Here is a 23,170-nt window from a genome sequence, read left to right on the forward strand (position 1 = left end):
TTGTTATTTAAATGTACAGCGAATAAAATAATTAAAAAAAAAATTCGGTTACTGATGAAGTTAAAGTGACGTCACAAAGTTTGTGTCTCCCCCCTCCCCCATGTCACAATATGTCACATTTTCGTGACCCCCTCCCTCCCCCTAAACGTGTGACGTAATTAATGGATGACCCCTTAAAAGAAATGCGTTGTAAAAGGAAGATACTTTAATAAGCAATAGAAGCATCTTGAATTAAAATTCGAGATAATTACTATGACAAAATAACATACAATGTACTTGCCTTTCAAAATCGAATATTTTGCCTTAAAAACACATTTTGACTCGTCATCGACGACGCTCGCAGGGACCGCTCCCTGTGACGCTTGCCGCTCATAGAGCGAAGGATCCTGAACATCATATATCGCGTGGTGCGACAAAGTCGAATAGTTTAGGATTGGGAGCCCGAATTCGCTTTGCCTGGGGTGTTCGCTTTACCCGACCTTCCCCTAAGTACAATAAATTAAATACAATACAATACAATTTACATAGTTAATTTTCGTAACACAAATGAATCAATTAAGTTATGATTAATCACAGCTTCTTAACTGCGCTTAAGTATGTAAAATTTTTTTGCAATTCACTCATATCAGGGGCATTGCACATCCAATGTGACAGAAAAAACTCTCTTCGTTCGATCCGCACTGAACGCGATACCGTGTACAAACTACCGTTTTAATAAAATTAATGTACCTGGGTAATTCTTATTCTTATGCCATTTTTGTGTTACATGTAAGAATAGACATGTGTATTTTTAAGAAAATAAGTTAACTCTATATAGTTTGATGGATTTCAACGTCTGAGCTGTCATTAGGTTTGTCGTAATCATAGGAGTGACTTAGGCTATGTTAAAATTACTATATATATCAAAATAGTCGAGTTGGCCACCAAAATGCCGAAATGTCACGACTGAGGGACACTTTGTCAGAACCGTGTTTATGTATTCATTTTATTTACCTTTCCTGAGGGTATTAAGCTTGACCATATGAATCAAAAAATTGCTTTTTGTATGTACTTTTGATATATGTAGGTAATAATATGTGAAAAATAAAAGCGTTTATGAAAAAAAAATTTTTTTGGACGCAATTTAAGAATCACCCACCTACGTTTTTAATCCTTTATCAATTGGTTTCAGTAAAACGAATGAAAAAGGTCTCTTGACATCAACAAATAATAATTTTAATCCACTAGGCTTCCACAAGTATTACATTATTGGGTAAAAGTTCATTAACTAATTAGTTAATTAACATTGTAATAGAATGATTGCTAACAAGGGCCTACTATTGATATATGTAAGTAAATAATGTCATAATTGGTTGAAGGTTAATTTCCCCCTCCCTGCTTTTGTCAGTAAGCAATGCTAATATCATCTAAACTGCAAGATTGATAACGAGTGTCCACATGATATTTGTCTTTACTATCTACTCTAAGTTTAAAAGTTTTCATATTTTATCTCATCTTTCTCTTATAATATCAAAGTACAAGAGTACAAAGTATAATGTGCCCGTTATTAAAAGAGTTCCGCGCGGCGCCAGGATCACAGTCGCTAAACACCTTTCAGGCCTACTTACAAAATGTGTGGAAAATAATCAAATTGATGATTGGCATAATCTTTTCCTTTTCTCATTCAAAACCCTTCATGCCAAGAAGGATAAGACAATTTCTTTAACACAAAAAATCAAAAACAATTGCGTTTCGAATACAACTCCACACATTTCTCGACCTTCTGGATGTAGCTCATCCACTTTCAATAGAACTAAATTAATTGAAAGCAAAATTAGCGACGGCGATCTTAAAGGTGCCGCTCGTCTTCTTTTCACAAACGACGTGCTATCGCCAGATACTCCCGATACCCTCTCGGCCTTACGATCTAAACATCCCCCGGCTCCTTCAGTACCACACTCGTTTGCCCCACCTACAGCTGACCAGGCCTGCCTCCAAATCGAAGGCAAAGACGTTATTGACGCCATATTGTCTTTCAAAGCCGGTTCGGCGGCCGGCCTGGATGGGATCTCGCCCCAACATTTGAAAGATCTTATTTCTCATTCCGTGGGCGACGCAGGTGAGCAGCTTGTCTGTTCCCTTACTAAATTAATAAATTTTATGTTTTCAGGCAAAATTAACACTAATATCGTCCCGATTCTATACGGGGCAAACCTGATCGCCCTAACCAAAAAGGACGGAGGGGTGAGACCCATTGCGGTGGGGTCAACTTTACGACGTCTGGCTTCAAAAATTGCGGTTAGACACATTAGATCAAAATTACAATCCCTTTTTGAACCAATACAGCTAGGTTTCGGCACGAAAGGTGGGTGCGAGGCAGCCGTCCATGCCCTAAGGACCTACCTTTCACTCGATGATTGCGAAATTGTTGTCAAAATTGACGTTAAAAATGCTTTTAATTCGGTTAGTAGAGACACCTTGCTGACAGAAGTTAAGGACAAAATTCCGGAACTATACAATTACCTTTTCTTTTGCTATTCAGACTCATCTAAATTAATGTACAAGTCACATGAATTATCTTCCGAGGTTGGCTGTCAGCAGGGTGACCCTCTCGGGCCAGCAATTTTTAGTTTGGCTATAAATCCAATTATCAAAAATTTAAAATCAAAATTCAATGTGTGGTACTTAGATGACGGAACCCTAGGAGGTGACGTGAATACTGTACTCTCTGATTTGTCTTTTATTAAGAGTAGTTTCGAAAATATTGGTTTAGAACTGAATTTCAGTAAATGCGAACTCTTTATTCAAAAATCTTCTTGTACTTTGACCAACTTACAACCCAAATTTGACGATCTGACTCCCAATATCAAATCAGTAGACAAGTATTCTCTTTGCCTCCTGGGTTCTCCTATATTCGAAGAATCTTTTCCCGATTATATTTCTAACTCCATAACTAAATTCAAAAGTCACACGGATCGCTTACTCGAAATTAGCCCTCATTATGCTCTTGTGATTCTTAAATTCTGCCTTTTTGTCCCTAAATTTACGTATGTGCTCCGCTGTTGTCCTTTCTGAAAACATCAAAATTTATTGTCGCCCATAGATGATTTGATCAAAATTAGTTTAGAGACGATTCTAAACATTCAGCTAAGTGAGCCTTCCTGGTCTCAAGCGTCCCTCCCCATTCGGTTTGGAGGTTTAGGAATTCGCAAAATTTCCAGTGTGGCTTCCCCAGCCTTTTTGGCGTCCACTCATAGCACGTCTGGTCTCATAGGAAATATCTTAAGGGCTTTGCCCACAAACTGTGAGATTGCGGGCTTTGAGGATGCCAAAAATGCTTTTAAAATTGCTTGCCCAGGCAAACAATTTCCAGACAACCCAAATTCACAAAGGAGTTGGGATAATGTTTACTGTGATTTAACTTACAATACTCTCCTAAACAACTGTACAGGTCCAGACCGCGCGAGGCTTTTGGCGGTCGGAGCCCGGGAAGCCGGTTACTGGCTACATGCCCATCCTTCGCCCAATACTGGTACTTTCTTGGATCCGGCCTCCCTTAGACTGGCGACTGGTTTGCGACTCGGGGTTTCGGTGTGTACGCCACACATATGCTCTTGTGGCACGGACGTGGACCGACTGGGACACCACGGATTATCTTGTCAAAAAAGTGCAGGCCGTTTTTCGAGACATGCGTCGCTTAATGACATAGTCCGTCGGTCTCTTGCCACCATCAATGTGCCTGCTCTTCTTGAGCCGACTGGCATTATCAGAGATGATGGCAAGAGGCCCGATGGAGTGTCCTTAGTTCCTTGGAGCTTGGGACGGATGTTGGTGTGGGATGCTACCTGCGTAGACACACTGGCACCGTCCCACCTCCAACGGACTACTGTAAAAGCGGGCGGAGCGGCGGAAAGCGCCGAAATTCTAAAACGTAACAAATATAAGAGCCTCGGTAGAGAGTACCATTTTGTACCATTTGGTGTTGAAACTCTAGGTCCATGGGGTCCCAGCGCGCATAAGTTGTTCGCAGAAATCGCGAAGCGTCTGGTTGACGTAACTGGTGACCGAAGAGCTGGCGGCTACCTCGCACAACGTATCAGCATTGCGATACAGCGAGGAAATGCCGCCAGCATCCTTGGTACAATGCCTCAAGGGCCTATTTTAGATTTAAGCTAGTTATTAATTTCGTTTAGTAGTACCACTGTATATATATTGTATGTAAATAAATGTTTTAATAGAGTACAAATCAACATGCGCCCGGAGTTGGTAAAACTTTTAGATTTTTGTTTTCATAATACTTACTCGCTCTTTATATTCTTTGCAGGTACCTATATCTATAGTCTGTCGATTTGTAACTGGCCCCGTGCCGCTAATCCTTTGTCTATTGTTAAGTAAAACCGCACGTGCCCTACCTGTAAAAAAAGGGTCGTGTAATTCTCTACGGTTACTGAGTGCTGGGGAGTCGAACCCAGTCTGAAATGTGTCATCAATGTCATCCAGATGCGTAACAAAGGCGCGTTATCGGAGAGCGCACCTACACTGTTTTTTAACCGACTTCCAAATCTCAAAAGGAGGAGGTCATCAATTCGATTGTGTTTTTTTTGTTTGTTACTCCATATCTCCGTCATTGCTGGACCGATTTTGAAAATCCTTTTTTTGATTGTATGTGTAGTTATGCATACAGATTGGTCCCGTTTTTATCAAAACCTAGTTCTAATGATGGGATCCATGAGGAATCGAGAGAACTCCTCAAATCTAAAAGGCGTACACATAGTGATTTTTGTGTTTTTGTCAACAAATCAAGCATATGCATTCAAAAAAGTGACATTTGATGAAGTGGAACTGCTGATGATGATCAGAACGGAACTCTTCAACGACGCATACCTAGTTCACGTTTGGCGATTGGTCCTCTTCGTTATGTTTGTTAAGTGATTTAAGTTTTTAAGTCACATTTTTGTCAAGCTCGAGTTCTGATGATGGGGTCCATGAGGAATCGAGGTAACTCCTCAAATCTTAAAGGCATGCGTATAGGGATTTTTGTATTTTCATCAGATAATCAAGCATTTTCATTAAAAACTGTCGCATTTGATGAAGTGGAACTGCTAATGATGATCAGAACAGAACTCTTCAACGACGCATAGTTTGGTGATTTCGATTTTGTGGGTTAGGTTAGGATAGAAATGCGACCCTTAGAGAAACGAAATGCGACTACAAAAATTGGTAAGGTTAGGTTAGAACTGCGACCCTTACAGAAACGAAATATGCTACCAGAAAAATGTGACGAAGTGGATTACTATATCTGGTGATCAGTTAAATACCAGCCAATAATTTATAAGGCATTTCAAACTATTTTGAGAAGCCGTTTTTTTTTCTATTAAAGATTATTTAACTAAGCGTTGGATTAGCCCGCGCTCAGGTGCCAATTAGAATAATTAAGACCCTTTTTTGCAGGTAAGTAGCACGTGCGGTTTTACTTAACAATAGACAAAGGATTAGCAGTCCGGGGCCTGCTACGAATCGACAGACTATATTTACAACAATGTTTAGCAACAAAACCAGTACTTACCAAAGATAGATATAGGTACTTAGTTATGTTACGTAAATATTCATGTCAAGTTTCATGTATTAAAGTACATGTAGTTTTAAAATGAGGCGAATTGTATGGGAGCGGCTTTTTTGGGACTGGTTCGTTAGACTCTTGATCATAATAACATATTTTTAACCGCCACTTAGCAGACCTATGATATTGTCAAGTATGTTTGTCCAGAACAACTTACATTGGTAACTATAGTTATAGGTGTGGTGTGGACACATACCTACTCGTAAATATCGATCCCACCAAAAACATTCTGTAAAAAACTAGCCAAGTCTCGATGGAGCTGCTTGTTTATCTCTAAAAAGTAATGAAATCTAGACAAAGTCGTGCCAAGTCTAAGGTTCCTTACTGCGATTTCTTTATTATTATAGTTAATGTTGTGTGACTTGGCCGTTGAAGGGTACACAAGGGTACAAAACCAGGTGCTCCATGACACCATTGCACCAATCTGTCGCCAGAACCGCTACCCATTGACGATGGAAAATTGCCACGTGGAAAACGTTGATTCAATAACCAGTCAATTGTAGGCTTGATAAAGCTGCGTATTTCAATAATACTTATGTATAGGCGAGCCTGAAACAAACACTTCTTTTTGAAGCGTCAAATCGACCATCGATCTAACATAAAATAGACGTACAGACGGACTTCTATCAATGATTAGAAGTCCATCTGTACTGGAAATAATTTTTTATACTGTATGTTTGGTGTCATGGAGCACCTGGTTTTGTACCCTTGTGTACCCTTCAACGGCCAAGTCACACAACATTAACTATAATAATAAAGAAATCGCAGTAAGGAACCTTAGACTTGGCACGACTTTGTCTAGATTTCATTACTTTTTAGAGATAAACAAGCAGCTCCATCGAGACTTGGCTAGTTTTTTACAGAATGTTTTTGGTGGGATTTCACTTCTTTTTGTAGAAACGTGGGCATATTGATTTATTTTATTAGATTTTCTTATTTGACACATTTTTTTTCTTTTTAGGAGTAGTTTTTTTATTGCCATATCTCTAAAGGCTCCCGTCACAAATGAGCGTTTTCAAAGCGCGGCGTGAGCGGGGCACGATGCGAGCGTGACGCGAGCGCCACTGGACGCAGCGGCCCGCCGGCGCGCTGCGCGCGCGACCCGCTTTGATCACGCCCGCGCAGTCACACACAACACAGCGCGTGTTGCGAGCGGTCACTCGATTACTGAACGTTGGACGTTGGAAAGCATGATCATGGACGTTGAATAGTTTCACGAGCGTTTTGTAGCCTGCAGCAGTATATTGCGACAATACTGCCGACTGCATTACTGCAGCAAATGTCAAATACGATGATGCTGACCGAATTTTTGATATTTACCTCAGTAATTCAGTCGGCAGTAGTGCATGCTGCAATCCTGCTGCAGTATAGCTGCCGACTGCATTACTGCCAAAAATGTCAAAGTTGATGTATTTTTAACCGCCTTAAAATAAAGGTTCTCAGTTTGACCCGTATGTATGTTTGTTCGCGATTATCTCGCGTTTGGCTGAACCGATTTTGATGCGGTTTTCAGAAAAGTGTTTGTTACTTTCTGGTAAAGGTTTTAGTATACATAGATCTGAGCTGATGCTGAACCCTGGTTGTACCTAGTGGAACTCAGGTTTGGTGCAACATAAGCCCACGCTATTTTGGTCATCCGTCACATCTTGATGAGCACTTGGGAGAGCAGTACCTTAGACAGAGCTGATGCTGAACCCTGGCTGTACCTAGTGGAACTCAGGTTTGGTACAACATAAGCCCACGCTATTTTGGTCATCCGTCACATCTTGATTAGCACTTGGGAGAGCAGTACCCAAGATAGAGCTGATGCTGAACCCTGGCTGTACCTAGTGGAACTCAGGTTTGGTGCAACATAGGCACACTTTGTTTTGGTTAACCGACTTGTCGTCGTGTGCCTGTTGCAGAGTTCCACTAGGCGGTCATCAAGATGTAACGGATGACCAAAATAGCGTGGGGCTATGTTGCACCAAACCTAAGTTCCACTAGGTACAGCCAGGGTTCAGCATCAGCTCTATTTCAGGTACTGTTCTCCCAAGTGCTCATCAAGATGTGATGGATGACCAAACTAGCGTTGGCCTATGTTACACCAAACCTAAGTTCCAGTAGGTACAGCCAGGGTTCAGCATTAGCTCTATCTTGGGTACTGCTCTCCCAAGTGCTCATCAAGATGTGACGGATGACCAAAATAGCGTTGGCCTATGTTGCACCAAACCTGAGTTCCACTAGGTACAGCTAGCGTTCAGCATCAGCTCTATTTCAGGTACTGCTCTCCCAAGTGCTCATCAAGATGTGACGGATGACCAAAATAGCGTGGGCCTATGTTGCACCAAACCTGAGTTCCAGTAGGTATAGCCAGGGTTCAGCATCAGCTCTATCTTGGGTACTGCGTTCCCAAGTGCTCATCAAGATGTAACGGATGACCAAAATAGCGTGGGCCTATGTTGCGCCAAACCTGAGTTCCACTAGGTACAGCCAGGGTTCAGCATCAGCTCTATCTTGGGTACTGCTCTCCCAAGTGCTCATCAAAATGTGACGGATGACCAAAATAGCGTGGGCGTATGTTGCACCAAACCTGAGTTCCACTAGGTACAGCCAGGGTTCAGCATCAGCTCCATCTTAGGTACTACTCTCCCAAAGGCTCATCAGGGCGTGTCGGATGACCAAAACAGTGTGTACATATGTTGCACCAAGCAAAACGCCTATGTCTGACGGAGCCTTAATACAGCTGAGACCAGCTGAGGGTTCTTCATCAGATACTTCAGACCTTCGATTGTTGACATCAAATGAAGCGGCCCACCAATTTGATTATTTTTTGTAAAGGCGGTATGTCGATCTCCAATAGTTTGGTTGGGCTCTTGTGTTTTCTAATCAGGGTCACCAGGTACTCCAGATCTTCGATTATCCTAGTTTTTATAGTTTTCCCTTTATGTGGCCATTAAACCCTAACTCTGTACTAAATTTCAGCTCTCTGAGTTTATGGGAAGTACTAGTTCTATTCTGATGATCATAAGTGAGTGAGTGTGTGTCATAAATGCGAAACTTTGCTTTCGCTTAACTTCGGAACTTAATGACCTACAGACTTGAAATTTTGGATTTTATGTATGTGATTATAGCTTACTAGATGACGAAAATTTCTGCGTTCTGGTCTTATCCAGAGGTTCTCAAATAGGGACCTGAAAATGCGGCGAAATGGTTCCAGTAAAGGATGGTATACGGCAGTGTTTGCTTCGCGCTCGACTTGGCGGGGGCACTGCCGTGCCCCCCGATTTTAAGTGTTTGAATATAAGTATGTTAATAAGTATCGGTGACTTGATTTGTGGACACAGTGGTCTTTTTATTGAAATGCGAGTCTGACTCGCGCACTAAGGGTTCCGTACCATAACGCAATAAACGGCAAAAAGATCACGTTTGTTCTATGGGAGCCCCACTTAAATATTTATTTTATTTTGTTTTTACGAGTAGTATTTGTTGTTATTTATTTATATAAAAATTTCAACTGCCTAGCTATCACGGTTCATGAGATACAGCCTGGTGACAGACAGGCAGACAGACGGATAGACGGACAGCGGAGTCTTAGTAATAGGGACCCTTTGGGTACGGAACCCTAAAAAAGAAAATCCAATATTCTCAAGACAACTTCGCCATTTTGAAGTTCAACCGAAAATTCTCAATTATAACTCTCACTGCAACACGTTGTATACTTTGAGGTATCGGCTCACACACCGCTTATAAGATCGATATTCTGCCACGTAGGGCTCTATTGTCAACAAACTGATCACGCTGTGACCTTAAACCGTCTGATGCCATTGGCGACAAATCGATTGTATAGTAGTCATTTAATGAGCATATCGTGATCAAAGTTAAATATGTGTCGCATGGTTAGATAGGCCAAACACAAAACAATAAGCTCTATTGCTACCATTACTAATATCTACATATATGTTTATGTGAATTGTTTCATGGCTTTTGCCTTTGAATAAACGACCAAGATAAGTCTGCAGTAATTTGATAGCTTACGCAGTGCAAGTGTTATTTATACGTCATAATTTCGTAGCACTTGCACTGTGCTATCAAAATCGTTGCAGACTTATCTTGGTCTAACGCTAACTTGTTTCAGCTTGGCTAAAAAATCTAAAAATGCTTTTGTCCAACTGTTTTTCTCTATAAATCGCATTTCTCTCCCGATTCTTGGGAACTTTAGTAAGGAATTATTTTTTAATATTTTTTTGTAAGTTTTTCAAAATGGTGAAGCCATGGCGGATCGGTTCCTGAGGTCTACAGCTCACCACTAGTTAGTTATATGTATTTGTGTCATCGTAGTTTGCCGAAGCTAAGAGACCGGTTGGTTGACCTGTAGGTAGATGCGACATGAATGGCTTCAACATACCAGCTAACTCTTGGGATGAATGTAAGGACATGAGATCGGAGTGGCGTCGTAACCTGCGGGAAGACATGGCATAGCACGACGAGCTCTGAGGACCTACAGCGACCCCCGTTCGACGTGTTGCCTTCCCTGTCACACTTACGTACGAATTTACAAATGCGACAGAGAGGCAACACGTCGAACGTGGTTCGCGGTAGGCTCTCTGGTTGGACCAACTCAAGCAGAAACGACTTCGCAGAGCTGCTGGACCACCCCAAGAGTCAAGACACATCTGTCATCGATGCGGCAAGGAATGCCGATCGGCCATTGGTCTATACAGACATCGCAATCGATGTAGGCTGTAGACTAGGTACGTCCTCAAAATAGGTACCTCCTTACCCCCTTATTAAAACTTTACGGGCCGGATTTAGTTAAATTATGTTTTATCCCTTTCTTACAAATACATAAGTCATAATGACAGATATCTAAGGACAAACGATTATTAAGCAGGCCACTGACCAGCCTTCCAAATTGATGCCGTTACAATGGATTCATCCAAATGGACGGCATTATACGTTTTTGACATTCACCGACCGATTTTGGATTGCAGCCACGCTATTTGGACTGTTGGAAGGCTCGTCTGTGGCCACCTTTAGCTAATTGAGGTTTGTACTTTGTAGCGCGTTTATGAATAAGGGGGTTAGTCGCTGCAACAATCATCTGCAAAGATGCTGTGCCCAATGATGATGTAGAGAAATATTACATTGAGACCTCACACAAATTATGTCAGTATATTATAGGTAGGTACCAACATATTTATTTTTCATCACACTTGCTCGGAAAAGATGTATTTACACGTAGGGCTTGCGGGCGGGAAATTGAAATTTTCGCCCTAGGGCGGAAAAAATCTTTTCCGAGCAAGTGTGATGAAAAACACTTATTTACACGTAGGGCTTGCGGGCGGGAAATTGAAATTTTCGCCCTAGGGCGGAAAAGTGTTTTATACAGAAGTTTGTTTTTATTAATTCTCCTTTTTTTCCTTACAAGTGTGATGAAAAACATTGTGTGTGCCACGGGCGGTAAAGAAATTCCGAACTCGTGAACATTTTAAGCCCTCGCTTCGCGTCGGGCTTAAAATTGACACTCGTTCGTAATTTCTTATTTCCCGCCCTTAATACACAATGTACTATTACCTGCACAGTTAGCATTATAATAGCCCTCATCAAACGCCAGGCGAACTTTGTGTAGGTTTAGCAATAAAAGCCCGAAGGACCAAACCTGAAAAATAAAACAATCTCTGTGAAATAGAATCTATGCACCCATATGTCACTTACACCCACTCAATCTCTTTTCCCGGCTTAAATTCCTAGTCTTTTTATAGATTTAAAGAACAACAATACGAGTACTACATTGAAAGATATCTTTCTTTTGTCTGGTTTTATTTATTGAAACTTGTGGATTTCAATAAATAAACCCACGCTTATTGATTTCAGGCTTCCCGTGCCCTGTTTATCAAAAGCTTGCAACTTGTAATACAAGTGGAAGTCCCTTTTTGACAGCTTTTGTTAGAAAGGGACTTCCACTTCAAGTCCCTTTTTGACAGCTTTTGTTAGAAAGGGACTTCCACTTGTATTACAAGTTACAAGTTTTTGGTAAACAGGACACTGGTATCATTTGTATTATATGCAATGAACGTTGTTTTATGAATCTGATTGTGGATTACAGATGTAGTGCATAATTGTTTCTCATCGTATTTTCTCGGAAACGTTCGTATTTGTCATGCTATTGCTATTCAGTCAAGTCAACGTCAGTGCTTTTTGTACCGAGACTGACTGAAATAGCAAGATACGTTCGTACGTTTCCGTGAAAATACGATGGAAAATAATGATGCACTATATCTGAAACGTCAAATCGATGACACAAATTCTCCGAAACTATTATTTTCACTGAACACATATATGGAAGTCAAATCGGTAGCTCTATTGGATCATTTTCTTCTCTATCAAGCAATTTTGAATTATTGTAGTTGGTATTTAATATTGTCTAAAGCAGTGTTGCGAGCTGACAGCCGTAGGACTGAGCTGGAACGAGGCCAAGACGGTTGCTCAAGACAGGAAGGCGTGGAAGGATCTTGTAGAGGCCCTTTGCACCTCCGGGGTGCCCTAGGACAGACAACAACAACAAAGCAGTGTTTGAAAATTAAATATTGGTCTAATCTTGCAAGTTAAAATTTGACCCACTTCTCGCTTTCCGATGATTATTATTAATCTGTATGTCTTACCCATCACGAAACAATGGTGTTCCGGACCTTTGGGAGGCGTGCGCGGAGCAGAAACCAACACGTAAAGGCCCTTTTGACACTTTAATGAAATGTAAGACGAGCGGATACTGCCCTTGCTCGTATCATGGGACGCACGTAGGGTTGCCAGACGGTCGGGATTTGGCGGGATTCTCCCGATTTTTAGCATGTGTTCCCGATTCCCGACAAAGTGAAAATTGTCCCGAAAAACAGCTTCACGTTATAAAACAATAATTTCAGGTTCCGAACTATCGTCGAGCGAGCGAGCGACCCGCGCCGAGCGATGAGCGAGAGACATGTTAAAGATCTCAAAGAATTTATACTATTTTTATATAAAAACGTATATGGGCAGAGCAGCTGACGTAGTGCCAATAATGAAATGTATCGTTGTTTTTAATACAATTAGGTACTTTTTCCCGACTTAAGTCCCAAAATCCCGAAAAAATTATATTTTTTCCCGATAATAGCGCCTCTCGATCTGGCAACCCTAGACGCACGCAGAGGCAGCACCCGCCATTAATACTTTAATATTGTTTTGAAGGTTATAGTATACGTAAATGTATTCCGAATATTAAATACAAAATATAAACTTCTAGTTCGACAGGCAATTAGTAGCATCAGAGCTTTCGTGTCATTGTAAACTGCATATAATGTGTCTTTGATAAACTTGCTAAAAGCTGAAATATCTGTGGGTGGATAATGGGGTGCATGTAGCCCTTCGGGTGGGAGCACCTCCGGTTGAACGATAGGAGAAATGGCGCGGCCATTTTTTGAAATATGCCTCTGCGTGGCAGAGGCCGCGAGAAGGTTCGGTCATAACAAGCCCGTAATTGGCAGAGACCGTCTCGCGGCATCTGTGCGACGCTGCATTTCACGCCTAAAAAAACCGTTAATACTATGCCTTGCTTGCTCACTCTTGCAAGATGCATTCGTCAATAAACAAGGATGGTATTCCCTAACGGTCGAATTCCCGCGTAAAACAAAGTTTGTTAGAAATGACGTGATGTTCCTGCCCCACCTCGACCATTACGCCGACCGTCGTCGAGCAGCGAACATTCAAACGGAATACACACTGATAAAAAGTGAAATAAACTGTGTGAATCGTGTTAAATGTATTATTTTGTCATAAAGACTGCTTTTTCTACAATCAATTGTTTTATTTCGTCAATATACGTATTTTTACATGAAAGTAGAAAAAAAATGGTAATATGAGATTAGAACAAGTCTAACATAATTCACATAAATAGAATAGAATTCATTGGTATACTATCAAATAACCCATTTTATGCTGAATTCAGTGATATATAGTTTATATATATCATTCATACATTTTTTTTGGGAAACGGTCATATTTCTAACACGCGCCAAATTCGCGATGATCATCCGTCGAGGCCCCGCCACTTGACGTACTCGTATATTTTTCCAAAATGGCTGCGCCACTTCTTATGTCTGTCCGTCTCGCGGCAGTCGCGGCCACCGCCACTTACCGTAGAGACCTCGAGGATGACAATACCACTCGAAGGGGTAGGTGTAATTGAATAATAATATATCAAAATCGTACAGTCGCCATCGGATATATCAGAGCGGCCGAGGTGCTCAAAAAAATCTGAACACATACCCCAGCGCCTTGATGACAATAAAGGCGTGTTCAGATATTTGTGAGCACCTTAGCTGCTCCGATATATCTGATGGCGACTTTACATAGAGTCAGACCGTGAAAAGTCTGCAGCGATTTTGATAGCCCACGCAGTGCAAATGTCATTTTAAACGTCAAACTTCTATGAAATTATGACGTATAAATAACTCTTACACTGCGTGGGCTATCAAATCCGCTGCAGACTTTTCTTGGTGCGACTCTACATGTTCTATTAGGCTTAGAGCATCTAGTAACTGGAGACGTTATGGCTGTTATTTTCTGTACAAAAGAGTCTGCCTATTTTTGCGGGGGAGGGGACGTCTAATGTATTTCTTCATGATTTCAAGTAAAAATAGTCATGTCAGTCCATACAAAAGTTTGCACAATTGTGCAAGGTTTTCGGCAGAGGGGTAAGCTCTTAAAGGCGACTCCAGTTATTAAATGCTCTAAGCTATTAGGTCACCTTCACCAACCTTCACCCTAACCTGCTGTCACCTCTTTAGTTCATCTGAGTCATAGAGTAAATTTTATATACTGACATTAGTAGAAGAGTCTAAGTGACATAGTGACATCTTGGTTGTTTATTTTACCCAATATTTAAAAAGCGTAATTATTTTTAGTGTAATTAAGTAGGTATTATATCAGTGCAATTTTCATCAACATAGTATACTAGTAGGTACGAACTGGTAAATATTTAGAATAAGTATTGTAGTTTATCATGTCGAGAAAATATAGTAAATAGAGATAATCAATCTCAAAACTAGCCTCCGCGTTTCACTCCATGTAAGTTTGTTTCGTCAGGACCTTGTTACAGGGAACTTCTATGATATATATATATATATATATATATATATATATATATATATACAACTATATATACGTATAATAATTTAATATCTGGGAGACCGAGCTTAGCTCGGAAAACATATAAAAACTCATAAATGCGCGTTTTCCCAGAGATAAGACCTAGCTAGATCGATTTTTCGGCCCCAAAAACCCCCAAGTACGAAATTTCATCGAAATCGTGAGAGCCGTTTCCGAGATCCCCGAAATATAAATATATAAATAAATAAATAAAAAAACAAGAATTGCTCTTTTAAAGGTAGGTATTAGATAGATTAGATATATTTCGGGGATCTCGGAAACGGCCCTAATGATGTCGATGAAATTTGCTACATGGGAGTTTTCGCGGATTATCGAAAAATCGATCTAGCTAGGTCTTATCTCTGGGATATTTGAGTCTTTTAACCTTTTGGACGCCAATGACCGATATATCCGCCACGCAGGTTCAACGCCAAAGACCACAATCGTTCATAGACCACAGAGCAACATAGACCTACGTGCATATGCATAAAGTTCAATTTCAGTTTTGACACTTCGGTGACGTGGCGTCCGCGTGACGGCATTTGTATTTGACACGGCGTCGAAAAGGTTAATGTTATCTGAGAAACCTCGGTCTCCCAGATGTTAAACTGAATACGATTTCAGATTAATACTGCAAGTAAAGTTTACTGGTGATAATGACAACGAGAGGCAAATGGTTGGACAACCATTGGCACAAGAGTAAAATCGTGTTGAAGTTGAAAGCTGGTCCTGATCCTGAAGATAACCACATATCACGTAACTTTCAAGTAAGTACTTATTGTTACGTAGGAAATGTTAAAAACCAAGATACTGCAGAAGAAACTGATGATCAGGAGCTCATTGATACAGTGATGCAAGTCAAACCAATACTGGAATCAATGATACTCCGGAACCAAATCTTGACCTGTATAAAACGAGGTCTGGACTAATAGTCAAACCCCCGTCGAGACTAATTGAATCTTTGTTATAGATGGTCAAGCAAATCTTGTCAGTAGAAAAAGGCGCAAAATTATTTTTTTTTATGGGACGATAACCCTTCGCGCCTACATTTTGTGAATTTGCCGCCTTTTTCTACTGACAAGATTTACTTGACCATCTATAGTTATAATTCTATTAAGGAGGGGAATGTTACGTTATGGTAATAGTCTATAGTTTTACCCCCTTATTCATAAAACTTTACGGGCCTGATTTAGTTAAATTATGTTTTATCCCTTTCTTACAATACACAAGTCATAATGACAGATAAAGACAAACGATTATTAAATAATTGAAGTTTGTAGCGCGTTTATGAATAAGGGGGTTAGTTTATGGTTGGATTTCGTATTTAGAATTAAAGTGTCATTCTATGGAACTTGCTAACTATGTAAACAAACCGCCATATTGAAATTGTCAAAAATGATGAATTTACTAGGGATTTTTGTTTACATAGTTACAGTAAAGGGCCATAAAGTTTGCACATCGGTATTTAGAAAGAGAATATTGGAGGCAACGAGAATGAAAGAGACAACGCTCTACGAAGCCGAAATTCCGATGTGCAAACTTTATGGCCCTTTACTGTAGCAAGTTCCATAGAATGACACTTTAGTTTAATAAATGATGGGTTCAAATAATGTTGTCTTGTAATTTATTATTTTCTAAATTAACAAATATGGTTCGGGTGTTTTCCAACTACCAGTACGCCTACCACCAGTTTTGACATTGACATAACGCTCACGTTTACGTAACTTACTTTCTATGCATCTCGCTCATACTGGCATATTAGTGCAAGCGAGATGTACAGAAAGTAAATTACGTAGACGTGAGCGTTATGTCAACGTCAAAACTGGTGGTAGCCGTATAGGTTGTCCCCCTCGCTGTGGAGACGTTGGGTGCCGGTGCGCGGAGGCAATAGTACCTACTACAACACCTGTAAAGAACAAAATGTCTCAGATCACATGTACTTATTTATCAGCCAAGGCTAAGCCTAGGTATGTATACTATTTTTCTGTTCGACGGAACCGGAAAGTGGCAACTTTGTTTAGCGCAGCGGGCTGAAAGTTGACGGCTTCCGACAACAGAAAAAAATATAATGGGAAGATTTGGCACCGCATGCGAGAGGCCTCGATCCCCGCTCCGGGTGTTCCTGGAGTAGAGGTAGAGTCTAAGAGCGGTTTCGCACTACGTCCGATCCGAATCCGATCCAAACCCGTGAAAATAAGGTCCGTAGTAGCCGTAGAACTATTTCTATGGTAAGGTACGCACTAGATACGATCTCCGTCATCCGATTTCTTTCCGTCATTCAACGTGTGCGGTGCGTAACTAGGGCTTGCAATCCGAATATCCGGATAACCGTTTTATCCGGATATCTGTTCAATTTACCATCCGAATTTAGACGAAGTTGATATCCGGATAAAACGAATAATTCGAATACCATTTAAGACAATAATATCATTCCAATTTTTAAGAAAACTATTTCAAAAACGTTGAAAATTATAACGTAAACGATGTCGGTTGATTTATTTATTTATTGGGATATATTTTTACGGTATAAAACTGTTTATTTAAGTATTTCTCCTTGACTGCCAACTACTCCTTTATTTTTTTTTAATATTTGGGAACAATCTTATGCAGATCGACTTAGCTCCTTAAAACGTACAAAGTAATAACTTTGAATGTACTTGTTGCATTATTGTTAGCGTCTGAATACATTATTAATAACGTACGAACAGACAAAGCTAAAATGGCACCAACGGAGGAGAACTTCGGTTGATATTGAACTGCCAAACGAGATGCAGTAGCTGTTTAGCAGATAATTATTATAAGAAAGTTTTAAGGCTTCGTCACACAGGCGCGTTTTCCGGGCGGGGCGTGAGCAGGGAGCGCCGTTTTTACATATAAAACGCTCACGCCGCGCTCACGCCCCGCCCGGAAAACGCGCCTGTGTGATGAACCTTTAGCATTCTGCATTTGAATAAATCTGTAATTAAAACCTTGATTGTCCATGCAATGTAATATCTCAACGAGAAGAGACTCGCATCAGTTAGTATTCGATTTTCTAAAAGTCATCAATACCGCGGCCAGTACCATATGTCAATAAGACTAGACCACTAGATGACTAGAATTATACTTCATGGTTGTAAAATTTACATGAAAATAACGTCAAACATCTTGTGATCATCTGAAGTACTTAAGAAATGAATTTCGCAGCGCAGGCTGCTAATATTAAGCGGAGGGTTGCAGTATCTCCATAAAGTAATACCTATAGATTTGTTACAAATATAGTTTGAGTCAGCCGTTTGCGTTTACAAAGTTGAATTTTTCGAAGGTTGAATGTCACACAGTAAAGCTTAAGCGAAAAAAAATTCCAAGTGAAAATCAGACAATAAATTTTCGACGAACAGGTAGAACTCCTTAAAATATCTTAACACTTGCTGTTACGCAATCTTTTATAAGTACGTAAAATTTGATTCTATTACACTATTTATAAAGTTCATGTGAGTTTTGTTAAATAAAAAGCAAGTATTCGAATTATCCGTTTTATCCGGATATCCGGATAGTAAAATAATAAATATTCGAAATATCCGGATACAAAAAATGGGCGGATATTGCAAGCCCTATGCGTAACTTATCATAGAAATAGTTCTACGGCTACTACGGACCAAATTTTCACGGATTCGGATCAGATTAGGATCGGACGTAGTGCGAAACCACTCTAAGGGCTCATTTAGACGGTGCGAGAACTCGCATGCGAGTTTCATTACATTGCGTTATTTGATCGGTCGGCTGAATTGTTGTAACCTCAATGGTCCGCAATGTAACTAAAATCGCATGCGAGGTCGCGCGCCCTCTAAATGAGCCCTAAGAATTAATTGTGCCCCCGATTTCGACACCTTAAGAAGATAGCGCTGTACGGCGCTATATGTTTCCAAACCTCTGTTATAAAGTAAAGTTTGGACTTCGGAATTCTCACTTAGCCTTGTAAAAAAACTCTTTTTTATATAAATCAAACCCTTCTAAATGATAGTTATTTATTTTATAAGGGGGAAACGTAGTTGTTTAACCGCTCGTGCTAATATTGATGCCCGAGCAAGAGAAAGATTTCAAAACCACGAGCGTAGAGAGTGGTTCGAAAAATTGAATCTTGAGCCTGCGAGGGTTTCAAAGCACGAGGGTTACGCAAAATTTGCCCCCGAGTGCAACACAACATTTTTACCACGCTAACCCAAAGGAAATATTAACTGTAAGATTTCAAACAAAATCAAATCCAAATGAACATCATTAAATATTTATCATCCAAAATCATCATTAAAAAGTCAATTCAACCAGCTAACATAAGGAAACAACTCAAAATTTGCATCTGATTACTTTGCCCCGCATGTGGATAAAATGCAATTTTCTTATCAATTTTCGAACAATCAAGGGAGCCTTTTTACCAGCTGGTGTGGTGAAAAATTAATTTCGCTTCAATAGAGAGCGCAATTTCCTCTGATCTTCTAATACAATTGTTGTAATACTACATCCACTATATTAATGTTCACTTCAATATCGCTTTCACAAGGCATTATTAGATCCTTGTATCGTATTTACATAGCTTCCGGTTTTTACAATCTCAGAGTCTTTTTCATTTGGTAAGTGAAAAGGATTGCGGTCAAAACTGTAAATTTACATATATATTAAAGTTGGCTTAGTTTTTGCTATGGTTTAATATTTATTTTACTATTCAAATGTTTTGAAAGCGCTTCCTTATGGATCCTCATGGATAGTAAAGGCCAGAGCACACTGGCAGCGTGTGCTCTAGACGTGCAGGTGCGCGTACGCTAAAACGTTGGAGCCGTGGACGCACACGTCACCCAAGCGGTGTGCCGTCTCTCATAAGGATCTGTATATTACAACTGCTATGTAGGGCTTTTAAAGACATTTATTTCATAATGGCGGAGCTATGAGGGCTCGCCAGGGCTACCGCTCACAGAGTCACTAGTACTCGTCATAAATGTTATTGATTATATATTTTTGAAGTGAAAACTAAACTTCTTTAGCGGCGCTGTGCACTTTTTGTGGTGGGGAAAAATTTTTAAACTCGCGACAGGTAAGATTCGTAAGACGTAAGACGGACACGTGACCTGATCGAAAAACTGTTACAATGTCATTGAGTTTTTCTTTATTGATTTAAATGCCATCTAGTGAGTTTCCCTCTAACTGGTACTAATATAACGCGAGTACTAACAGTGATGTGCTTAGGGGTTTCAAGTAATGCGACGAAATAACGCTAGATGGCGTAAACCTCAATGATACATAGTGCTGCAGACATTTTGCACTGGATGGCGCTGTTATTAATATTATTGAAGTGAAAAAAGTTTTTACTTTTGCCGGCACTTCCGGAGTGCAACCCGTTGTTTTTTTTATTTCCTCCCATAACAAAATAGGATTCCTTGTGTGATACATGCGGAAATTCTCAACTTGTTCCGTTACATTTACACTCAATTGGAATTACTCGCTTTTCACATGTGAATTACAATGTTTCAATGTTTCAGATATGTGTGAATATCCTCGAAGCCAAGAAACTAATGTTCGCTTACCCAATCCAGCCAACGTCTTACGTGGTGGTCGCTTTGGACAAAGTGAAATATCGGACTGGAGTGAGACAAAACATTAAAGTGCCGTATTATAGAGAGGTAATGTATACACCCTCTTATGAGGGGGCATAGTGCCAGGAAATTTGACTGAAACAAAAGATATGGTACTTATGACAAAATATATGGCTGACGCGCGGATTTTTAATATGCCCGGGGTGACTGTTATAGTTATTGGCCTCTACACAGTAATTGGCCACTCCTAACAAATCAGAAAGAAACAAGCCAATTGAAGCTTTATTGTTAAGAGTGGCCAATTACTACAGGAGTCAGAACATTTTTTTATTAAATTTTAAAATATTGCTTGTCAGATCCATTGGCTACCTACCTCTATCAATAGCTATTTTATACTAAAATAATAGTGCTATGGTATGCAAGGTGACGATATACAATAAAATAAAAGGTTTTTTTCTATGGAGCAATTTTAACCTTTTGGCTTGCAAGTATAGTCTAGTTTCCATTGAACTTTTCATGGCATTTGGCCCTGAATAAAACGTGAAAAACCCATTATGAAAACAACAAGTTTGCTTTAAGGATGACTCACGCTAGACCGGGCCGGAGCTTCCGGCACTTCGTTTTCTATGGAAAGCACCACGTGACCACCGATCAGCCGTCATAGAAAATGACATGTGGGACGCCTCGGCCCGGGCTCGGCCTGGTCTAGCGTGAGTCATCCTCCTCTTAAAATATTGAATTTTGTCTACAGAACTTCGTTCTCGAGCTGTTCACGAGCGCTGCAGAAATGAAACGCAAGCGTCTATGGTTGACCGTCATTGAGCCATTTGGTGGCATCCCCCGCATGCTAGGGGAAGCCGGAGTGGACCTGGCGCATGTGTGGAGGCAGCCACGTAATATACGACACTGTATCTGGTTTTCTAGCTAGAAATATCCATCCCTCTCTCTTCTTCCTCGCGTTATCCCGGCATTTTGCCACGGCTCATGGGAGCCTGAGGTCCTAGGTTCTGGGGGAACTAGGCGTTATTGGAATTAGTCCGGTTCCCTCACGATGGTTTCCTTCACCGAAAAGCAACTAGTAAATATCACATAATATTTCGTACATAACTTCCGAAAAACTCATTGGTACGAGCCGGGGTTTGAACCCGCGAGCTCCGGATTGAAAGTAGCACGCTGTTACCCAGCGCTTTTTAGGCTACCAGCGCTTTTTTCCATCTCTCTTTCTCTCTCTCTCTCTCTATGCGCGAATGTCTATTTCCGAAATATTTCCATGTGAGAAGCCTTATCGTATTTTAGAAACGTTTGAACTTAGAAATCATATTTGTTATTTGTAACATGTAGGACATAGAATAATCTGTCTACTGAACTTTTAGATAAACCAGAAATATAGAAAAAAAAACATGACTGGGCTTTCCATGGAAACTTTGACATTAGATTTGTAATGTTTTTCGTTACTTCAGTCCAATAGCAAAGCTCCAATAATAATAGTAGGATTAGGATATTTTATACCTGGGGAACATGGCTCAGGGTTGGTAAACCCACCTTGCATTTTTCTCCTTACAGACCATACCATTACCCAAAAGTGGGTACAGCTATCCCTGCCTACCGATGCAAAGAAGGACCCAGTCGGCTACCTAAAAGTGGATATCTCCATTTCGGTCCGCGCTGAAGTGTTAAACGCGCCGTTTTTCCAAGAGAGAATAGAGGAGTGAGTTGCTTGCATTTACTTGGCACTGGTTTTGTGTAAAAAACGAAAAAGTATTTTAAATTGGAAATTTCTTTACCTGACTCTTTCACTCGCATGCGAGAGCTATAGAAAAACATTTAGGGATAGGCCATGATTTGAAGATCTTTAAAGTTACGGCTATGTGTATCAGTCATAACTGTAGCACGTAATATGTTTTCTACGATGTAAGTATCAAGAATCTCCCACAAGCATTGGAAGTTAGTTACTATTATTTATTGATTTAAGAGTAAAGCCCGCTCCACATTCGCGATCGCGGCTACGCGCCGCGATTCGTACACGAGTGTGGAGCGGGCTTAATAATCAAAACTGAATGCCGGCTTATTTCAGCAACCTCTTCCTACTTAACGGTTCTGAGCAGCAACCAGCCTGCTACCAAGTGACGATCTACCGCGCATACAACGTGCCCTGCAGCGCGCATGCACGCCCGGACACTTTGGGGAACCCCCCTAGCACGTGCGTGAGACTCGCCTTTTCTGACCTAATGGTATGTGTACGAGTAAATTCAATAGTAGACAGTCTGCTACCAAGTGACCATCTACCGCGCATATAACGTGCCCTATAGCGTACACACACGCCCGAACATTATGGGGGACCGACTGAGCTGGTTGAGTCTTGCCTCTTGCAGCTTGCTGGTACCTATACGATGACTGATATGGTAAAAATCAGAAAATATAGTGCATTTTGAGCAGCGGTGTTGAGGCCTGTTGAGGGCATGCAATAAAATCGTAACGCTTACGGCTCGCCACTGTGATTCCGTACCGGCACCGCATTTGAGCAGCGGTGTGGTGCCTAACTGTTAAGAGGAACATAGTTTATTTTGCTCGGGGCAAGAGAAACAGTAGACTCAGAATTTGTCCACGAATCAATTGAGCATATCTCTTGTTCACCTTACATTGCTTGTTCACAGGGTGAGACCAGCCCGCAGCACCGCACCAATAACCCAGTGTACATCGAGCGCATATCAGTGATCGAGATGTTTCCGAACGTGTGCGACATAATCCAGTTGGATGTGTGCTCTGTTAACGTGGGGTCGAAGGTTCTGGCAAGTACGAAGTTGAAGCTGTCGGAAATATCGCATGGCGGTGAAAACGGTTAGAT

General features: G+C 40.7%; 1 protein-coding gene and 1 long non-coding RNA gene across 2 annotated transcripts in view; one reads left to right on the forward strand and one right to left on the reverse strand.

Annotated features, from left to right (window-relative positions):
- The window catches only part of LOC134804157 (uncharacterized), a 460,972-nt gene that overhangs the window by 119,506 nt on the left and 318,296 nt on the right, over nt 1-23,170 (reverse strand). The window lies entirely within an intron of this gene.
- The window catches only part of LOC134805144 (otoferlin-like), a 64,453-nt gene continuing 63,665 nt past the window's right edge, over nt 22,383-23,170 (forward strand). Inside the window, exons 1-2 of the mRNA XM_063778445.1 lie at nt 22,383-22,556; nt 22,884-23,163. Coding sequence (XP_063634515.1) covers nt 22,383-22,556; nt 22,884-23,163 — 454 coding nt within the window. The remainder of the gene's footprint in view (nt 22,557-22,883; nt 23,164-23,170) is intronic.

This window comes from Cydia splendana, chromosome Z (assembly GCF_910591565.1).
Source record: "Cydia splendana chromosome Z, ilCydSple1.2, whole genome shotgun sequence".
In the NCBI taxonomy this organism is placed as follows: Eukaryota; Metazoa; Arthropoda; class Insecta; order Lepidoptera; family Tortricidae; genus Cydia; species Cydia splendana.